This window comes from Catharus ustulatus, chromosome 1 (genome assembly GCF_009819885.2).
Source record: "Catharus ustulatus isolate bCatUst1 chromosome 1, bCatUst1.pri.v2, whole genome shotgun sequence".
NCBI classification, from domain to species: Eukaryota; Metazoa; Chordata; class Aves; order Passeriformes; family Turdidae; genus Catharus; species Catharus ustulatus.
Genome location: NC_046221.1, coordinates 99,472,355 through 99,494,531, shown reverse-complemented (window position 1 = coordinate 99,494,531; position 22,177 = coordinate 99,472,355). Strand labels below are relative to the sequence as shown.

Sequence of the window (22,177 nt, the reverse complement as noted above, 5' to 3'; positions counted from 1 at the left end):
TCTAATTTTATCATCTGGCTGACAACTTTAGATTCTTGATTTACCGATTTTGTTGATTTCTCAATAGAAAATCCTAGCAATAAGAAACAGGAATTGCTAAGTTCACATAAAATAAATCTGCAGTTTAGTATTCGTGCATGTAACAATTTTTTTGTCTTACCATTTTCATATATTCCAGAACTTAATACAACAGGGGGATCAAACCTTCCTCCAGCGACACCCATATCTCAGTCTGCAGTTTCTGCACAGAATTTGGTAATGTCTTCATCAGGAGTTGGAGGAGATGGTAGTGTCACTTTGACTCTTGCTGACACTCAGGGAATGTTGTCAGGTGGTCTTGATGCAGTTACACTTAATATCACTTCACAGGTAAGATGCTTTTCTGAACTGACAGATAAATTTATGTTTCTGTCTTACAGCAGGAATTGGAGATTTTGCTTAGAAAATAATTTTGTCCTGTAAATACATATAATATTTCAAAGTTAGTTAATTTTCCTTCTCTCTGCTCTCTTCTCTCTTCTTCTGTGTGTATGGTATCTAGACACATGAACAGTTTGAACAGAAGTGCACATAAATTTTGCAGATTTATTTTTTTAAATTTAATTAACAGATAGGTTCTACTATTTCAAACATGGTTTGAGATCAGTTTTTGGTGTTAGACTATGTACTTTATTATCACTATTCAGTAATACAGCTTAGTATTTATAAAAATAGTATTTTGTATGGTAAATTTTTCTTTCCTACTTGTGAATGGGAGAGTTGTACAGCAGTTTGACAGTTATTTTCTCAGAAAGTAACAGGACAATTTAATTGATCATCTTTAATAACAGGTGGCATTATAAGAAATTTTATAAAAATGGTGCTGTATGGACTGTCATCTCCCCAAAAATCTTACTATTAGTTTCATTTATAGCATAACAAATTCTGTGGTGACATCAAGAGCCAAAGACATATTGGCAAATAGAATCTACAGAGTGGAGAGATAAAAAGTAATGTTAAAAGACTACAAAGTGAAAATGGATGTGTGGTTGACATTTCAATGTAGATTTAACATCTGAAAACTTGGGCTGATTCTACTGTTTTCTTGGCCTAACTAGGTTTAGATTGATTTTTATTTACTTTTACCTGAGTTAAAGTGTGGAAATGTGTACAAATTAAATACCATTTATCTTGCACTTGCTGTGATAAATACTGATGAAGCAAAGTTACATGTTTCTCTTTGCAGTTTTGCTGTGGGGAAGAAAAGATTTCTTAACTAATTCTTATTATTTGTTTATGGTTCCTGGTATCACAGAGTGACAAAGCAGAACATGATTTCATTTCAGGCTGTGTATTAATTTAAGTGATTACATTTGGCAGTGTTGCTGCTTATTTATAAGATCCCATGCCTCCTGTTAAGACAAGCATAAATAAAATTGAAACACTGAATAATAATAATAATAATAGCTATGCAACCACAGTTTTTGTTGCAAGAAATCATGGTGAATAGACAGATAGTATATAAAAGAACTGTGTTTCCTGGGGAAATTGAAAAGTCATTAAAAGTAAGGTAGGAATTGAAGTAGTAAGATATTAGTAATCATATATCCTAAGTAGTGATTTTGTGTGATGATTTCATGGGGTTTGGAAGTATGTTTAATCAAGAGATTTAAATAAAGGAAGATACTGTGGGAAGGTCATGCAGGAGAGCAGAATATAGGGGTTAAAGAAAGGCACTGGAAGGCTAAAATGTGCAGTATTCCATGCAAGGCTGGTAAAATTTAATCAGAGCTGAATCTAGTCTTACAACCTTACAGCTGTCGTTACCCTTAAATTATTAGATATATATTTAAAAGAGAAAAGGAGGGAAAATAGTTACACTTGTTCAGATAGGATTTTGAAATGTTTCTTCCTAGAGAAAAAAGTACTGTTTAGGTGTGAAAACTTACATTACTACAGTTAGCTGTTAAAATACAGCTTTCTAAATATACTTACTCTTTTTTTTTCTTTTTTGTGTGTGTGCTCTCCTCTCTGACAGGGTCAGCAGTTCCCTGCTATACTCACAGATTCCAGTCTTGCTAGCCAAAGTGGATCAGGATCACAGCAAGTCATACTGGTGAGCCATACCCCCCATTCAGCACCTGCAAACTCTGATGAAATAACGTATCAGGTAGATACTATACATTTCTGTATCTTCTGTGGTAAAGAACTTAATCAAAATACTGGAATAATTTCTTTTTATCTTGTGTCATGAAGGCTCATGTCATTCCCAAACAAGAGCATTGGGAAGGGGTTCTCTGTGACTTCCTAGTCACTCAGATTCTGTTTTATGTTTTGAATTAAAAACCACTTAGTATATGCACACGAAAAAGCAATGTAATTAGTCATGTGTTTCTTTCTACAAATCAAATTATCATGCGCTCAACACAGACAGCTCCAAAAATTTCCAAGTAAGTTGGTATTTAGATAATAAAAATAGATAAATTTTGGAGCTGTGGGGAAAAAATAGCTCCTGTTTTCCATTCTCTTTCTGTATCCAAGTTGTTTCAGTGATGGTGCAACATAAAATCTTTGCAACTTCTTATACTTTGAATCACAATAGAAACTCCTACATAAGTAATACAATTTTGGTATTAGAAAAAGTGGTTCAGACTTGTTGTCTTGAAGGCAGAATGAGTGTTTTCAACCAACCTGGTAGGACAACCTCTAAAATAGGAGAAATGGGAGAGGTAGATGATGGCATCATTTGTTGCTTTCTGTGTTACTGTACTTAAGATTCTTCTATATCTATAAAGTTGGTATTAAATTATCTGAAGAAAGTAGTTTTTCCAGGCAGTTGTCTCTAATTAAAACAAAACAATAATGCAGAACACCACCATGCAATTCTATCAATTTTTTGTTGTGTTTCAGTACTTCTGAAGGTAGAGCTTTACTTTCTTATGAAAACAGAATCCCCAATAAAGAAATTAAACAGATAGAAAATATTCTTTTCCTTTCCAAATCAGAGATAATTTTTTTCTGTCCAAAATGCTTTTGTCTTTGAATTTTGTTTGGTGGCAAATTGAGGATCATCTGAGATGTTCAGGAGCATAAAACTGAATGTGGAAAAATAGGGGTACACACATTCTATTCATGATGTGTTAAGTCAATTTCATCATCGTTATTATTGTTGTTTTCTTAAAATACATACATGTGTCATTCTTTAGAGCAATGAAATAGAAGTTCATATTTACATATAACTGACTTCTTTTGTGTCTGTAAGTTGCTTGCAGATACTCTCCAGAAATTTGTCGTGTTGAGGTATATTTTGAAAAATAAACCAATGTGGATGTGCTCCTGAAATTGCCTGATAGTGTATTTGTAAATTGTTACAGGTGACAGAAGTTTCCCCTAATGTGGCTAAAAGCAGTCAAGCAGAAAAAGAAACTCGTGGGCACCAGTGTTTTGAGTGTAGCCAAACCTTTTATTCCGTCACCATGCTGACACACCACTGCAAAGAGGTCCATGGCAAAGAGCGAATACACGTTTGCCAAATCTGCAATAAGGCCTTTAAGCGGGCAACACATCTCAAGGTATTTGGTAATAACAGTTGATTGTTCTCTTAACTCCTTTTGTTTTGGATTTTCTGTGATATTAACAAAAGGTACCTATTAGCCCTTTGTCTTTGCTTTCCCTTTACAGTGAGAGAGGTGTGCATCTGAGAGAGGGAGTCTAAGTGATAATGTGTGCACAGGTAGAGAAATCTCTTCTGGAGCATGGAGAGGATTTTAATGCATATATTGACTACAGAATGAAAAATGTTAAGCCTGTCATGCAAGCAGTAGTGTCAGGAAAAGATTTCACTTTATTTGCATATGAATATCGTCAGTGCTAATCCTGATTTCCAGATGATCTTTTGGTATCTCAGGAAGTTACCTGCCTTACAGTCTTACCATTTCATTTGTAGATGGCTCTGTCATGTGAGTACAAGTGGTAGAGGAAGCATTTGTTTTAAAATATCCTTTTATTATTCCTTTTGTTTAGTGATATTTTCTGTTTTCTCTAATTATGAACAACCTAATACTTCCAAGTCTTTAAAAAAAATTAGTCATGTATCTAAGTTCTTAATTGGATTATAGAATGTTCCTGTTAGGAATATTGGGCTGTACTAGACAAGTGCTTTGTTCAGGCCAGTATCTTAACATCTGAGAGATACTTAAAGGAAATAATTTAAAGAAGAGCTTTAAGAAAAGAGTAAACATATAAGTTGCCCAGAATTTTACCAGCTTCCCAGAATTTATAGCAAGAATTTTTTTGAGTCAAAGGTGATGTATTTATATTCATTTATATTATCTTTATATTTATATATAGCTTTCCAATAGATTTCCTTTCACTTTGATATAATATTTTAATGAAATATACTCTATGAAGTTCACCCCATTGGAGTGATCATGTCTGTCAGCTAGACTATTGGAAACTGTCATAAAATGTGTTGTGAAACTCTTAACCTCTGAGTTAGATTAAATTTTCCAGAGAAAAAAAGAAGGGTCTTGATACTTGTTTTCCTTAAGTAATGGTAACAAACTCCCAAAGTCAGTCTCTTCAGTTTGTTGTCTTAGAACTGGGCCCAGGTTAAAAATGTGACAAGATAATGTCTTACCCTAATATATCCCTTGGATTATTATCCATAACTGATTCTTCAGGAAGGCAGCAATTGAGGTTGCAAAAAGAAGTTCAAGGACAGTAACAAGAGACTTCAGGGCTTGGGACCACTTGTTAAGGGATGAGAAGCACAAGTAATCTTCTCCTCTATCCTTCCAGTTGCAGGGAGAGGTGTAGGAAGAGGCAGGAAGAGCTGGCACATCAATAACTGAATCTTGAGTCTGGCATCACCAGCAGAATTTAGGGGTTTTTGATCATGGGTTGGTCTACACAACAGCAGGCCTGCTGCAGAGGGGCTGCACTTGTCGCAAAGGGGGAAAAAGATCTTTGCTGAGGAGTTAGCAGGGCTCATTGAGAGAGATCATCTAAACTAGATTTGTGGGGAGGAAGGGATAAAACCAGACTTGCTGGGGATAAGCTTGAGGGCAGCACGCCAGTGTTTGAGGGTTTATGTGCTGGCAAGGCCCTTCAAGCTCCACCCCAATGTGCTGAGTACACTGGCGCACATTTGTAATGTCCCTGTGCTGGTGTGTCCAGCACTGTAGCCATCTCAGTGGAGGTAGGGGAATGGTCAGTGACCTGCTACGCCACTTAGACATGCACAAGTCTATAGGGCTGGATGGAATCCACCCAAGGGTACCAAGGGACCTGTCAGAAGAGCTTGCCAGGCCACTTTCAGTCATTTATAATGAGCAGTGCTGCCTAACCAGGGAGGTCCCAGTTCACTGGATCTTAGCACCTGTGATGCCCAGGTGGGAAACCACAGGCCTTTCAGCCTGATCTCAATGCCAGGAAAGGTTGTGGAGCAGCTCATCTTGAGTGCTGTCATGTGGCACATGCAGGAGAGCCAGGGGGGGATCAGGCACACTCAGTATGGGTTTATGAAAAGCAGGTCCTGCTTGAGCAACATGATTGCCTGTGACAAAGTGACTTGCTCAGTGAAGCAGGGAAAGGTTGTGGATGTTGTTTACCTGGACTTCAGCAAAGCCTGCTTCTGGAGAAACTGACCTCTATAGCTTGGATGGGTTCACTGTTTGCTAGGAAAAAAATGGCTGCAGTAATTTCACAACTATAAGGCGCACTCTTTTGACTAAAATTTTCGCCCGAACCTGGAAGTGTGCCTTATAGTCCGGTGTGCCTTATATATGGGCAAAAGTTCGGAAATTTGCCAACCCGGAAGTGTGAGCTGCAAGCCGTGGGGGGAGCCGGCAGGGCCGCAGCTGCTGGGTGGAGGCGGGGCAGTGGGGCTGCGGCTGCTGGGTGCAGGGGGGCCTGGGGGCCCATGGTGCCCCTCCTGCCAGGTACAGGCAGGCCTGGGGGCCCATGGCTGCCAGGTTGAGGTGGGGCCTCGGCCAGCAACCACGCGGGGGGAGCTGGGGGCGGCTGCAAAAAAAAAGTGCACCTTATAGTCTGGTGTGCCTTATATGATCTACAAAGTTGCGAATTTTACTGACTCCCGGGGGGTGCGCCTTATAGTCCAGTGCACCTTATGGTCATGAAATTACTGTATATGTCCAGGCTCAGAGAACTGGTGAATGGAATTACATTCCACCACCAAAAGGTGGCGAATGGAATTAGATCCAGCTGGTCACAAGTGATGCTCTCCCAGGGCTCAGTACTGGAGCTGGTTCTGTTTAGTATCTTTATCAATGATCTGGACAAGAGGATAGAATGCACTCTCTGTCATTTTGCAGACAAGTTGGGCCAGGAGTGTTGATCTGCTAGAGGACGGGAAGGCTCTGGACGGATCTGGACAGGCTGGATCAGTGGGTTGAGGCCAATTGTGTGAGGTTCAATAAGGCCAAGTGCTGAGTCCTACCTTTGGGTTACAACAACCCCAGGCAGTGCCACAGGCTGGGGATAGGGTGGCTGGAAAGCTGCTGGTGGAAAAGGACCTGGGGGTGCTGATGGACACTGGCTGAAGATGAACCAGAGTGTCCCTGGGTGGCCAAGGAGGCCGGTGGCTTCCTGGTCTGTATGGGGAATAGTGTGGCCAGCAGGAGCAGGGCAGTTACTCTCCCTCTTTGCTTTGCGCTGACAAGACTGCACCTCAAATCCTGTGTTCAGTTTTGGGCCTTCAGTTTGAGAAGGGCATTGAGGTTCTAGAGTGTGTCCAGAGAAGGGTGATGGAGCTGGTGAAAGGTGTGGAGCACAAGTCTTAGGAGGAGCAGTTGAGAGAAGCTGGGGTTTTTTAGCCTGGAGAAAAGGAACCTGGGGGTCACTTAACACTCTCTACAGCTACCTGAAAGGAGGTTGTAGCCAGATGGAGGTTGGCCTCTTCTTCTGCATAATGAGCAGTAGGACAAGAGGAAATTACCTCAGTTGTGTTAGGGGAGGTTTAGATTGGATATTAGGGAAAATTTCTTCACTGAAAGGCTTATCAGGCACTGGCACGGCCTGTAAAGGGAAGTTGTCAGGTCACTAACTCTGAAGGTGTTTAGAAGATGTATAGATGTGGCACTATGGACAGTGTCCTAGCAGACATAGTTTAACTGTAGACTTGTCAGTGCTGGTTAATGGTTGGCTTTGGTCTTAAAGGTCTCTGAGGACAGTTTCATTTATCACTGGACCATCATGTACTAAAACAAATTCCACCCCTTGTCAGACTCTTTTCTTTATGAAGGTGTGTTAATAGCAGCTTCAGCTGTGAGCAGCCTTTAATGGCAAATTCAAAGATAAATGTTGGGGTTTGGCTTAGGGTTTTGGGAACAGTTCAGTGATCTGTTACTCATGATCTTCATTTTATACTGATGGAATTCTGGAGGTCATCAAAAATATTAAGGGCACCACCAAACATCAGGCTTTTCAGAAAAATCCAGTAAGAGTTAAGGGTATCAGTGTTTAGATGTCAGTACTTAACTGCATGTGTTTTTTCCAAAGATGTCAGTACCAGCAGTTTCACAATTATCCACAAGAAAATCCTCTTCAGAGATCATATACAAACATCTCCACCACCCACCCCACCCCCAGTGTTAAGGTTTTTCAGCCCAGTGGCTTCAGTTCCCCTTCTGGTGTGGGTTACTATCCTGTTTTGCAGCTTCAGAGAGGAGAATCTTAACACATGCACAGTGACTGAACTGTCCTATTTCATATGAATTTGTAGTGGAACTATCTGGAAGTTGGCTGTCGATAGTAAATAAGGCACACACATGATTCCAAGATGAAAGGAAAAAGACCTTATCATCTTATTAAAACAATGGAATCAAACAGACTTTTTATTGCCACATTTTCAGAAGTGGTTACAATTAATGTTTCAATAGTGAGGTATAAGAGTAGCATACTAATGTATGAGCCATTTCAAAGAAGGTTTCCTGGTGTTATTTTCTAATTAGATAATGCTTAATTGCTACCCCAAGATAATTACTCTCTGAAGACTATAAGAATTACACAAATAAAGTTGTAAAACTAACATGAACAATCAGCTAAATACTATATCTATAAAGAGATTATCGCACTTTAGAGTGTTGCATTTCCATAAACTATTTTCAAAAGTATATTTATTTTACAGGAAAATATAAGAGGTGCACAGATCAGTGGAACAGAATTACATCACAAACTGTTTCTTCAGAGAAAGTTGACAGAAAGTTTTACAGGGCTATCTGGATGATACTTTGTTTGCTTTCAAGTAGAAGATGGGGTTGGGGGTGGTTGGGATTTGGAGGTTTGGTTTTTTGTTTGGGTTTTGTGGTGGAGCAAAGTAGCAACTGGTTTCAGATAATTTTTCTGAAGTAGGTCCTAGTATGCTTCCACCATTTCAGTGCTTGAGGGGGTAATGAACAAGATAAAACTGAAAGATACTGTTTATTTCCACCTAAGCAGTGGTTTACAGATATATGATTTTTCTTAGAAGACCTTATATTATTTCCCTATAGTAGTCTCTTATTATAATAACTGTGATAATAATATTCTTCCGTGTAACTGTCTCACTGATTTTCCAGTGTGCAGACACAGTTTGCTTCTGTTCGTGGAGTGAGGAGTAGGACTTCATAGACATCAAGAAGGCTTATTGTTTAGGTATAGTAAAGACTAATTAATAGTTTAGTCTGTAATCAAATAGACTAGAAAAGAATATCCACACACATTTTAGAAAGTGGACAAGTATTTGCAGTCCTGTTTCCCAGACAGTTCTTGATTAGATTTTTTTTTGTTACATTTTTTTTATTTTCTTTTGTAATTTGAATTTTATCTTAGTATTAATAAATTTAAAATAAAAAAATAGATAGCATAAGATACTCTTCTAAGTTTGCGATGTTTGCAAAATATCTGAGTCTAGCATCAGTGTAGTAAAATCACTGAAATTGGAGCTGTTATTGATGCTTCTTCACGAAGAGAAAACATCCTGCTATCTTAACATTAAGAACCTTAGTGATTTTATTTTCTGGTGTTTTTTTTCAATTAAGAGTCCATTGTAAAGTGGTTCTGTTTGCATCTTACCATCGCACAGCTGTGTGTGTGTATGTTGTGATAGTTGCCTCTTTGAGGTCTGTACAATTTGACAGTGTTACCAATTCAGGTGCTGAGTAATACCTACATATCAGACAAGGAGGGAGATGGATCCTGTAGAGGAGAGGGGGGAAAAATCTTACATTAGCTTACAGTGCACAGTTATCAAAATACCTCTTTGTAGATGTACAGAGCATTTCAAGAACTCTGTTTTGGTTTTCTGTGTTTTATTTTGCTTCAGATAATTAGTAAAGGGATAATGTATGCCAAAAAAGAAAGACATACAGTTATTGATGGAGTTTTTCAGAAGTATAAAGATACTGATGGTTAGAGAGTTGATACACAAAAATGATCTCTCATTTAAAAGAAAAAAAACAAATGCAGGCTTCCATTTTCTTCCAGCTTGTCTGCTGATGCCTAAGATCTTCTGCTTTTGTCTTCAAGGTGTGAATATATTTTTATGTTAAATACTGAAGTCTTTTTAAATGGTCTGAAATTAATTTTTTTCCTTATGCTGGCTTAGGAACACATGCAAACCCACCAGGGTGGACCTTCACTGAGTTCCCAGAAGCCTAGAGTGTTTAAATGTGATACTTGTGAAAAAGCTTTCGCTAAGCCAAGTCAGCTGGAGAGACACAGTCGCATCCACACAGGTGACCAGAAATTATTTTTATCTTGAGAGGTTTTTTTTGAAGTGTTATGTTTGGAGCCCTTGCTTATGTTTTCAGCTAACTGCATTTAAATGTCAATTCAAGTAAATTTCTTAGCTCAAACGTTTGGAAATTAAAAGGAGGAACAGCAAACTTGAAAGCTCCTGTGCTTCACTAAGCTGATCTGTATTTTGGGACTGGCAAAACTGCAGTGATTATGTGAGTGCATGAGCTTGTGTCTAAAGGTTTGTCAACCTTTGAAAGAGATTAATAAAACCATATTTTAAAGCATTGTTTGAAGTGATTTAAAGACACTGGTTATGATCATCCTCAGTCATATAGAAGGATGTGCAAATAAGAGGGGTGCTCAGTGATGTTAAACTAGGGCTAGGCTTAACTGCTGATGTTGACTGCTGATACTGACTGCTGAGCTACTTGCACAGGTTATCTGTTTCTAATGCCAGTGCTTTTAATTTGTTGTGTTCTTTTCCACATACTCCATTTCTGTTATTTTCTTTAACAGTTAATCTATAAAAAGTCTATACTGACTTCTCCTAGGGAGCACTCATTTTCTGTAATGTAAGTGCTTTTCAGGTTGCAGCTTCTGCCCTTCAGTAAGTTGAAAGCTGTACATAAGATGATAGCAACTGCCCTCCTTGTCACCTTCTGTGCCTGACAAACTTTCTTGTTAAGAACATGAATTGTAAATACAGGAGTCAGTTCTCTGAAACAAGTTCTTTCTTTTCCCTACCACTGCTAACAATAAAGAGCTGTCATGGCTGCTAAATTTAAAGAGGCCAGGGGAAAGTTATCTGTGTTTCTGCTAATCTGGAGGGGACCAATGAATTTGGCTGGATGTGTTGTAAAATAAGAAGATTCCCTCAGAAGGGTAACTCTCTCTTAGAGTGAGTCAACCAGAGCTTTCTCTTTCCCATCAACAACAGCATCAAGCTGTTTTGGTGTTACTGCATTAGAAAGGAATATTCTGCTTCTATTGTGGGTAACTTACCTAGGTGATAAATTGGATAGGAAAGATAATATCAATGATTTAGTACTTATGTAAGTGTTCTGATATTTAATTTGAGATTTTTGCTGACAATGTGGAGCTACAGCACTGTTTGGAGAAAGTCTCAAGGAAAATGATGATGTCTATTTCATTTCTAGATTATCTTAATAATTTTTACTGAATTCCAAACTGTATTTCAATCTTAAAAGGAAAGATTATGAAATTAATTTTTCTTTCTTATAAAGGGGAACGACCGTTTCAGTGTACACTGTGTGAAAAGGCATTTAACCAGAAGAGTGCTCTTAAAGTCCACATGAAAAGGCACACAGGAGAGAGACCTTATAAATGTGATTACTGTGCCATGGGATTTACACAGAAAAGCAATATGAAACTGCATATGAAACGGACTCATGGTTACACTGGTACGTAGCATGGTGGTATTACTGCTGAGGGCAGGAATCCATATGTTTTGGTAGGAGAGCACAGAGCACACCCCTTAAGTTATTGAGGAGTCAAGCCCTAATAGCCAAAGACCACAGTTCATGAGCTAATAGTTGCACATTTAATGCCAAAATCAGGTTGAAACAGCAATTCATTGCTCTTTATGGTCCCTTGTTTTTATGTGGAGCTCTGTGTACAGAAATACAGAGTTAAAGAATTATTCCAGGAAAACAGTATATTGTATTAGATTTTTAAATTTTTTTTTTCCAAGACCATCTAATGAATTTACAATATCTGAAGTAATTGTGTAGTAGTGTTCCCCATCGTGATTCCTTTATTCCTAAGTGCTAGATTTGCATTTTTCTTATGCCATACATGAAATTATACTCACTTGCCTTTTTCTCTTTTACCTTGGTAGGTCCTGTACAAGAACCTGCAAGCCACCAAGAACAAGAAGGGGAAGACATTAGTCGTGCTCTGAATTTAGAAGAAGTGGTACAAGAATCTTCAAATGAATGGCAAAATATAGGCAATGTTTTTCGATAACACCTCGAAATTTGAAAATTAAAGATGTTTCTGGGACTTGAACTTTACAGTTAAAGCTTCAAACACTGAAGATACTAACAATAGAATAATATATTATAGGTTTTTTTAATTATTTACAGAAGTTACCTAAAAGATTAATTCTTTTTTTTAAGCTTATAGAAGAATATTGGGAAAACTTCATTTAATCTGTGCTAAATTGTCTGTGAATCAATGAACTCAGGTAATAATTTCATCTTTGAATTCACAGACAATATATCTATTTAAAGATAAACTGGAACTTTATATAAGAATAGAATGATTCCCATTTTTAAAGGAGATGATTAATAACTTCACAGGAAAATCATGAAACTGTCAGTCAACTATTTTTATGTATTTAAAGAAATAATTGAGATTGGAAACAAAGTGTTGCAGTTGATGGTGCATGCAGTATAAAATAGTGGAGTTTTACCTTTCTTTTTTTTCCTTACAAGGCTGTATTTTTTTTGAAAGCTTTCTTTTTTAGTGCATTTCAAGGATTTGTTAAAAAAAAATACTGCAAGCTCATAACTTTTCTTGAGTTAAACTCTTGAGAGGGAGCATGTTCATTTTCATTCCAACCACAAGAGGCAGTTAGTTTTTTAGAGTAAAAATCTTGAGGTTTTGGACTTGGCAATAATTACTTAAAAAGAATCCAAATGAGAAAAGGTTCTAGTAAAAGCCTCTGTTGTTTTTGCTGTACTGGGTCAGCAGGTATATATCTCAGTATCTGTGGAAAACAGCCATATACTAAATCTGTGAGGTAAACAAGTTCAGTTTTGTGGTAGCAGTGAGAAAGTTAGATTCACACTAGGTCACCTATACTATACAATGTTCCCCAGTGCTGTAAACAGTTATAATTTTGAATCTGTAAATTCCTTACTATTTTTTTTGTGGATTTTGGAAATATATTGCATTTATTTGTTGTTTTAAGTCATTGTTTCAGCAAAACTACCTAGCTGACTGAGTATTGCTTTCAAAGGTGCCACTTGTTAAGTATATTCATAGCAAAGAAACACTGGAGTAAAAGCATAGTTGTCTTTTAGACATTCCAAAGACAGAAGCTGTTTTCTTATTTTTGCCTTGTTCTTTTGAATTTTATTTATATGTTACATATATATAGATATATATATGTGTGCTTATATATGTATATATATATATTTAAAGTTTATGAGCCTCTGTGTGGCTGATCAGTATATTTTGTAAATACTAATCCCAGTTGCAAGGAGTTCATCTGTTCGGTTGCCACAAGTATTTCTAGATCAGTGGTGGATATGTTGTACTATAATACCGACCTGGACTTTCATTTACTTTCTAAAAAATAATTGTTCTCAGATCCAAATGCCCTTTCCTGTAAATATTGTCTATACTCTGTCTATGGTACAAACTAGTTATTTCAGACTTCTGAAGCAAGGAATTGCTGTTGGTTTTGATAGGGCATCTCTTAATTCTTTTGTTAACTGTTCAGCATATGTATATAAGTAATATAGTTGGTGACATGAAAATAACACTTTTGTTATGTGGAATATTTAATTGAAAAACATGCTAAATAATATTACTTTTTTCCAAATTCTGTTTCGTGTATTTTTTAAGTATATGAATCTGGATTCTAGGAGATTGGAAAAACTGCTTACCGAGTGCGTGTTTGAATATTAAATGTAAAGAATAAAGCCCTTCTAGCAGTGCCTTCCCTTCCAGGCAGCCTGTGAATGTTTCAGCTGTTTAAGAAAGACAATATATTTTACAGTTGTCTGGCCTCATGGCATAGCATGTAGTTTATCTGTAATAATACAGCAAAATGTGCTGTGTTGCATGTATCACATACTATTTTTTTTCCCTGTTCAGCGAATACTATATAAATGCACAGAGGGCTTGGAACTCGGTGGTCTTTAAGGTCCCTTCCAACCCAGACCATTTAATGATTCTGGGTTGCAGTGATTCTTGGTACACACAACCTAAAAACTGATCTCATGAGTAAAAAGATGGCATTTTTAAAGGGTCACATCTCAAAGCGTTATGCCTTGGTTAGAGGCAGTTAGTCTGGTAGTAAGTCTTGGAAGTGTTAAATAAACAGAGTTATCGAATCAACTGACTTTTTACCTGAATTCAGTTTGCTACTCCTCCAGCCCTTGGAAATCCTGTCAGCTACAGTAATAGACTTTTTTATAAAATTTCTTTTTACCATTGTATTTGATTTGCTTCTCTGCATTCTCTTCCCTGTGAATTTCAAGTGTCTTGACAGAGGTTTTTATAGACTTCGTAAGATTGAGTTGGAGCTTTTCAGAGCAGTTTATGTGTTGATGTTCAGAACAAATACAGAGTAAGCAGTATGTTGGTATTTTCAAAAGCAAAGTGAAAGCAGATGCATTGTTTAAAGAAGCAGAACTTTTGTTCTGACAAGTGCTTCAAGTTCCACACTGTATAGTGGGTAAGTGAACAGTGCTTGGGACAGCCTCTATTCTTTCTGGTTTAATGCAGTAGTAGGCTTGTGCTAGCCTTGGGGTTTTTGGCTTGTGCCCGCTTACAATATCTTTTATGTCCATTCCTTCAGTACATTAAATTACACACTCCTGGTATTAATTAGGCACTCCTGTTTCAGGAGAAATCCTTTGCTGGCAAATCAAATGGCCATTTAAACTGCTGGTTTTCATCAAAACTACTAGTGTGTAACTAAAAGAATAAATTTCAGGCTAAGTTTTAATCTCTTTTCATGTTGGAAAAACAATGCTTTCAAGTACTACACCTATTCGTCTAAAAGAAGTCCAAAAAAGCTACTTCAACCCTCTAGAAAAGATGACTGAAGGGAAAGAAGAGTGATAAAGGCAAGAAGTTTTGGTTAAATTCTGTTACTCCAAAGTGCAGCATTTTGAAACAGGAATTTCTCTGGGTTTTTTACCTTAAATATTCTTTCACTTTTTGAAGGCTGTTTGCACCACATTTGTTCAGGAGGGGGCTGGTTTTTATTGCCTGTTCATAGATATTTTTTGCTTTGCAATATCCTTGTGGCCTGTAGCTGTCACTCTGTAGACACTGGCATTCCATAATTGTGTCCTATTATCAGCCTTCTGGGCCATGCAATGTCACTAGAAGCCTGTGTGCAGAGTCCCAAAGTGTCATTGTGTCATTTTCTAGTATCTGAACATTATTCATAAACTCTGGGGGATACTGTGGGGGAATAAACCAACCAAATCTATATATATGTAGAAGTGTATATATATAAAGAAATACATATATATCCTTTTCCTTTGTAAAAAACAAAACTGGCCCAAGTTTCATTTCAAGTTGATTACTTTATTTCAATAGTGTCTATTTTTAAAAGCTGTGTTCCTTTAAGAACAATACGTGTTCAAATTAAATCAACTATTACGTTGCAGAGTATACATCTGAATGAAGCTACAATAGAAAAATACACATAGCAACCAACAAAGGTAATAGATGTAATATGTGTGTGTATGCTTAATCATTTTGGCAGTTTTGTTTTCTTTAGTCTCTGTGTATTTTCTATCATCTCATTTTCCATTGTTTCGTATTAATGGACACTGATTTAAACCTACAATAGATTTAGATGTGAAATGCAATTAACATATATTTATAGGTAACTTTTACTGGGCACTTATTAGGAATACTGTTTCAACCTAGGAAGCACTAATTATTATCTACTGTGCATAGGCTAAAACTAAAAAAATAAAATAATTAATCACACTTAGATGACAGTTTGAAGAAATGGTAAGTTTAAGTAATGAAACAGTGCAATTCAGAAGAGCCTTTTATTTCCCTAAGTGTGGTTGGAAATACCATCTCCACACAATCATTTTAGTAATTTGTGAACAATTCATATCTATATCTAACTGAGCTATAATTTATTTCTATGAGGCAACTACAATACAACAGTTAAATGTTCAAGGTAGTTTACTACAAGTTTGCTTTGGTGCACTGCCCTTAATAGGCATCCAGGTCTAACTCAGGCAAAAGATGAGCCAATCAAATACAACACTGCTGCAATACCAAGAGAGATTTAAAATTCTAACGTGAGATGTGCAGGACTATCTGAGATACCAGTACTGAAGGGCTTTCTTTCAGAAATTAGACTTTTTTTTTGTTTATATGCTTATTTACTTAACTGTACTGCAAAGTTAATGCTGTTGCAGCAGAGTTTATGTGAAGCACCAGTGACATCCAGTGGTCACATGTGCAGTCTTAGATGTTTCTCTGGGAATATCCCTTATTTTGTAACATTAGTCTAACTCAAATTTTAAATCCTCTTTCTCTCCCTCATCTACTCTTTATTCTAATGGTTTGGATGCAATGAGCAATTCATGGCATGGAAAGAATTTCCTTATTGCTATTGCTCCACATCATATTGATTCTTCAACATCTGCCCCCTCCCACACTTCACATACCTTGAACTCCCAAGATTTGATAAACCTTTCCATGACTGCCTAATCCTGTTATGAAAATAAATTATTCTGTGAGTGAGAGAAGGAAGATTAAAACAAAATAAAAAAATAACCAAAAAGAAAATTTGGATAAACAGTCCTTACAACTTCTGCACATGTTTTTTTTTTGGTTTTGTTTTAACAGCAGTGTCTCAAAAATTCATTAACAGCAGTGCTCAGTATCCAAGATATTATAGCTCTTTATTTGTAATTCTGATGTTCACTAAAATGAAACCAGAGGAATTGAGCTTAAATTAGGTGCTTGGGAGAAATAAAGGAGTCCAGCATACAGTTAGGGCATCCTGAAGAAGAACAGGTAAAGTCAGAGATCTTGTTACTTTACATAAAATAAGGAAAACATCTAGCAAAGCTACTTCTTGTGTTCTTTCATTCAACTGTTGCTCAGGGATTGCCAATAGAAGTTTGTATCATCTACTGCATGCAGAACCTAATTGGCATTAAGTAATGGATTGCATCTATCTAGGTAATTGTGGCAGCTGTTACTAATTTTAAGGCAGTTATATTATGAAGCAGAGTGCATGATCCTTGGATATCATCTTGGAGCTTCAGCGCCTAGCAATGGGGGAACCAGACCGAGATCCAGGTCGGGACCCAGAGCCTCCCTGTGGAGGGAAGAACAGAGTTGCATTAATTAGAAATTAATATATATTTAGGGCTGTGCATTGAAGAACATCAATCTGTTGTATGACAACATTTTAGATACTGGCTAATGAAAATAGCCTGCAATGCCTCTACTATGTCACTAAATATTTACTGGGATTTTCACTTCAAAAAGAAGATTGATTTTCATTGATTTTCACACAGGATTAATTTACTCTCATTAAATCTTCCACAGAGGACTAGACAGTCTTTCATTAATTGCTTTTAAGTGCATGTTCTTACTCAGCCCTTCGTAATGAAAACAATTTATTTCCTTGGACAGCATGGAAAATGTCATTTCTATGAACCCTGTGTATATACTTTAAATGACAAAACAAAATACCAAAACCTTGCATATAAGATGTAATAGTTTCACATCTGAACTGAAATTTAGTAGTTTCATTCTGCAGTAAGTTCTTAGTTTTATATCAACATGAGACTTGTATGGAGAGCTTAGATGCAGATACGGGAGAAAGCTAAGAAAAGATAAATGGGCTGAAACCTGCCCTACTCTTAGAAATAATAAGAAAGTGTCAAACTGTGAAGAAAAAACTGTGACAATTCATAAATCTGCACTTGAGAAAAGAAGCAGTTTTATAGCAAATATGATCCAAGCTGAAATTCTGACATTTCATTTTTTGGAATTTGAGATTAGGCTAACTTTGTATCTTGTCCCTTAGCTTTAGCAACTCTTCTATAGGCAAATCTTGAAAAAATGCACTTAAGATCACAAATGTGAGATGGTGGGGTAATTCTTACTGTAATCAGGTGATGACTGAACTGTTTACTTGGAAAAAAAAGTGTGCTTTGAGACTTCATTTTCTTCATTTATCTTCTCATGTTTCAGTGCTGCCTCCTTAGCTTTACAGAAGTTTTACAGGAAAATTCAGTCTAATTCATTAGGTAATTGGTTTTTTCTTTCCAAGATATCTTAAAGAATGGATAACTTTTTTATATTACAAGACTATAAAACTATATTTAAAATAGTAATTAATGCATTCTGCTGTAAGCAATGGGTCTAAATGATATGAACCTGAATAAAACTCGTATCAAAGTTCCAGAAATTATAATGGCTGGGAAAAGGTTATCTAAAAAGCTAAACTGGTCTATGTATCTCTCAGATACATATAAATCTAAGCTAAAATAGCTGTGATGAGTATGCAAAAAAGAGAATGTTAAATTTCATGAGACATCATTAATGCATATTTTCAGATGTTGAAATGATAAAAATTTACAAATAATGTCAGTGTATAGCCATAAAATAGTTGATGTACCTGAACTGCACTAGAACTACCAAGTGCACAATGTGAAAATAAGACTCAAAATGCGTTTGATTTTTACCTGGGCCTCTGAAGAGATCATTCCTTTTCTTAAATTGCAATATAAGAATACCAAGTTTTTATGCTGTCCTTTGGGTGCTGCATAAATTTGGAAAATAACTGTATAATGGGAGATATAAAACCTAAATTATTTAAGAGAAAAAAATGTGGTTTTTTCTGCAAATGAAGGCACTGTTACATCTCCTGTTGCAGAGAGGAATAGTAAGATTCTGAAATTATCAGCTCTGCTAAGGATCTCAGACCTTCTGACTTGAAAATGAGATGACTGCTGATGGCATCTTCATGTGCGAATAGTGCACTGGGTCATTTGTTATGAGTGAATTCACTGCCATAATTGCCTTTGAGGGAAAATACAGTCTCCCTTAATGTATCTGCCAGTGGATATAGTGTGCTTTTCTTGTGTCTCTTTCCTGACATAGAATGTGAAAAATCCTCACAACTGCCTTTTTTTCTCTTCTGTTTTCATTTATTGCCTGTGTTGTTGTGGCTGTGCTGTGCCTTGAAATGGGGAATTGAAGCAGTCTGAAGATAATCTGACCAAATGTTTATTTCTAATTATGACAGTTTTTGAATTTGCCTCACTTTGTGGTTTCATAACTTGCAATACTGACATATTGTAGGAGTTCTCCCACCTGGGGTGGGAATAAGCAGGAACTGCTGGAGTTCTTGCTGCATCCAAGTATGTGTCCGGCACTGCCCTGTCTGCCCTTTTGCAGTTTATCTGTTCTCTTTCATTTTCCCTATCCTAAATAATTTAGCAGCAACGACCTGTGTAATTCCATTTGTCTTCTGTATTCCAGATCATTTTTGCATTCAGTAACAACACTGATCCTGGTGCAGGTCTTTGTGGGACATTGTGGACTTACCTTCTTTCCTGATGGCCACTAACTGTGTAGTTTTACTTTTGTTTCCTATCATGTAAGTAGTCCCTAATCCACGAAATAACCTTCTAGTTTATCCATGCAAATCTAATTCTTCAGAAGCTTTAAGGAAATGTGGTTGTTTCAAACATGGCAGGTTCTGGAGAGGTTTGGCTTCTTTTTCCGAGTTCAGTTTTTTTGTACTTAAAATTCAATTGTACTTTACCAGTTTAAAGATTCTGGAAAGAGTGCCCTGGCCCTCATGATAGGATCCCTTGTGTCCCTTGTGAGGAGATTTATGCTCATAGAATTTTCCGCTTCCATATCCTGGCTTGTGTGTTTCACCACCCTGCAAAGAAAGATTTTCATATATATTTGCAAATTATCGCATCCAAGTTATCATAGGCACGATGAAGTCTTTATTTGTGATCACTGAAATGTAATACTCAAATGAGGAATTTGGAGGTTGTTGCCAATAAAACAATCTTTTATGTAATAAACAAGGCTGAAGGAAAATGTTAGGAAATTTTCTGAATAGATTCAGATCTGAGGGAAACATCAATCTGTAAAAAATGAATTAATATTCAAAAATTAAACACTCAGAGCATTAGCCTGTGTGATAAAACTTTAAATGTTTTAATTTCGTGAGTTTTAAGATGTCAAACACATCAGCTAATATGTGGTGTTCTGATAGTGAAAGAAATGTTTAATAGCTTGAAGGCTTTGATATTTTGTCTTAAAATGCCAGTAATTTGCATGCCATCTCATATAAAATCAAACCTGTGGTAGAGAAGTTGAATTTAATTAGTCGTGAAAGAACTGTGGGAAGAACTTGTCTCGGAATTGCTTAGGCAGATCACTTCTAACTGACAGGAAAGGTGGGACAAAATACTGAGGTTAGTGACAGCGTTAGTTTTTCAGACTTCACTGTGTCAAAGCAGTTGCAAAAGTGGAATAAGCACCTATCTTGTGCCAGCCCTCCCTCCCATTTTTGTCCATCTCAGGAGAAGAAAATTGCAGCAGATGGGTCTTCCAGGAGCCTTTAAGGGAAGAGAGCTTTGCCATGCAGTGGGTTTTGCTCCCTTTGTGCTGAAGCAAAAGAAATTATTGCTGCAAGGGCTGTCAAATTGCAGGGTAAGAGCAAGCAACACAATTACCCTCTTAAAGTGCTGTGGAAAGAGGAAGGAAAGTGGAACAGAAAAAGCAAAATAGCAAACTTGAGACAAAACAAAATTATCACGTTGCTGCAGCAGCTTGAGGCAATGGAGCAAGATATGCTTTGGCCTGGTAAATAAAAGCGCTGATACCAAAAGCGCATTTGTCACCTACCCAGCTAAATCTGGTGAGGGATAATCCTCTTCCCTGTACATGCAAGAAATAGAAACAATGACATGATGATCACTATGGAACACAGTATCTGGGTCTGCCATACACAGCAGAAGATGAAAAGACAGCCAAGATTATGAAATTATGGCCAGATAATGAGGCAGGTAGGAGTTGAGAACAACAGTCTGTATGGTCACTTCATTAAGCAAAAAAAGCCAAACTTGTTTATTGTAACTACTAGAACTGATTTCACTAGCCATAGTTTGTCATTGTTATGTAATTCAAAAGCCAACTGAGTTGAGTAAATGGAAGGACAGTTCCTGGTTGGTGAGGCTTGTTTGAAAGCATTACCAATTGTTAGTTCATTACAAAAAGCAATCACACCATAAACTGAATATAAAAATCCCTGCAATTGGTTCACTTCGTCATGCATGAAGTCAGGAAATGCATGAGGAAGAGAACCATAGCTTCTGTGTCTTAGGCTCTTGCTTTAAATTGTTCCCAGTGATAACTTTAGATTTTACTTAATGCCATTAGGGACAGTGAATCAGGCTTGCAGTTGAATTAGTGTGAATTAGCCCATGTGAATTAGTGTGAATTATGCCCTGAGTCCCTGAAACTACTTACCTTTGCTTGCATTGGGGGAGGTGTACGGGGTGAGACCTAAAAACCAATGCAAAAGAATTGTCAAAGGCAAAAATAAATGTCAGAAATTATCAGGCCTTTTGCACATTATCCATGAGCTAAAAATGGTAATTGCATTGAGAAGCTTCTCTGCTGTCTTAAGCCTGCCTGGAATACACTGGATTTATGTCTGTCTTGAAACAGTAATAATTCCTGAATACTGCCGGTGTTAAAGACACAAGGACAAAACCTGTCTATAGTGAAGCTGTATAACTGACATGGTTAGCATTTGACTATGTTAATGGAGGTTCACATGGTTTTTTTGGTAGCATTTCAGTATTGTGTGTCTTCTAGGTAAAAATTATTTTTATATTTGATTGGCATAATGACCTCAAAAAGGCACAGTACAATTTGAGGCTCAAAATAAAGGATAATGATTGGGGAGTATTTGTTTACTGATGGATTCTAAAGAAAATATTTAATTTTGGTGCATAAGAAGAGGGGAGACTTACAATGTTCTTGAAGAAGTGGACTACAGGGTTGTCATCAATGGGCCGGCCATGCTGAGATCTCGGGGGGATGGACCCAACGTGGTGGCTGACCCTGGCTGCATGTATGTCCTGAAAAGCAGAACAGGCACGTTGCCCAGTCAGCTGGGAGGGACAGCTTATCAACCATGGCATGAAGAATCATTTTCGGGAGTGAAGACAGGAAGAATATGCCTTGGAAATCTAGATTTCCAAGACTGCACCCTACAGTTGTCAGTGCTGTGAAATGGCAAATACACAGTATGTATACGCACATATGTTGTGCATATATATGGATGCACATATTCTTAACCTTACAGCCTAGTGTGGAATTAAGCCTCTTATAGGAAAGTTCAGGTAAAAGAAACATGATATTTTTCCTTAAATAGGAATTTTTTCTTAAGTAGGATCATAGACTGTGATTTTAGAAAATAAACTAAAATGGAAAAAAGCTTAAAATTGTTGGATCATTCTGCATGGGAAAGCAGGAATAGATCGTATATCATTTTTCGTTCCCAAAGACTTTGTAACACTCATGAACTGCAAGAGCAATGTTTTTTTTAGAATGAGGGAATCAAGCGAGGCTGACAGTTGCTGTTTCAGTAGGGCTTTCTATTTTCAGTAGGGCTTCCTGAGCAATAGTCCAAATGAAGTCAGATATGTGGTTTATGACATTTGATTTC

General features: G+C 37.0%; 2 protein-coding genes across 11 annotated transcripts in view; one reads left to right on the top strand and one right to left on the bottom strand.

Annotated features, from left to right (window-relative positions):
- ZNF236 (zinc finger protein 236) overlaps positions 1-16,515 on the top strand; it is an 83,579-nt gene extending 67,064 nt beyond the window's left edge. For 4 of the 5 annotated variants that reach the window (XM_033075495.2, XM_033075281.2, XM_033075224.2 and 1 more), the window contains exons 28-33: positions 179-369; positions 2,018-2,149; positions 3,354-3,551; positions 9,587-9,716; positions 10,965-11,141; positions 11,579-16,515. In XM_033075495.2, the coding sequence (XP_032931386.1) occupies positions 179-369; positions 2,018-2,149; positions 3,354-3,551; positions 9,587-9,716; positions 10,965-11,141; positions 11,579-11,706 (956 nt within the window). In that variant the 3' untranslated portion in view covers positions 11,707-16,515. Of the gene's footprint in view, positions 1-178; positions 370-2,017; positions 2,150-3,353; positions 3,559-9,586; positions 9,717-10,964; positions 11,142-11,578 lie in introns of those variants that run through there. The other variant, XM_042779998.1, reaches the window with a different exon arrangement.
- The window catches only part of LOC117004642 (myelin basic protein), an 82,479-nt gene continuing 75,293 nt past the window's right edge, over positions 14,992-22,177 (bottom strand). For 3 of the 6 annotated variants that reach the window (XM_033075625.1, XM_033075713.1, XM_033075880.1), the window contains 5 exons: positions 21,480-21,587; positions 20,971-21,006; positions 20,347-20,379; positions 19,244-19,366; positions 14,992-16,780 (listed from right to left, as the gene is read on the bottom strand). In XM_033075625.1, the coding sequence (XP_032931516.1) occupies positions 16,724-16,780; positions 19,244-19,366; positions 20,347-20,379; positions 20,971-21,006; positions 21,480-21,587 (357 nt within the window). In that variant the 3' untranslated portion in view covers positions 14,992-16,723. The remainder of the gene's footprint in view (positions 16,781-19,243; positions 19,367-20,346; positions 20,380-20,970; positions 21,007-21,479; positions 21,588-22,177) is intronic. The other 3 variants (XM_033075800.1, XM_033075959.1, XM_033076037.1) reach the window with 1 other exon arrangement.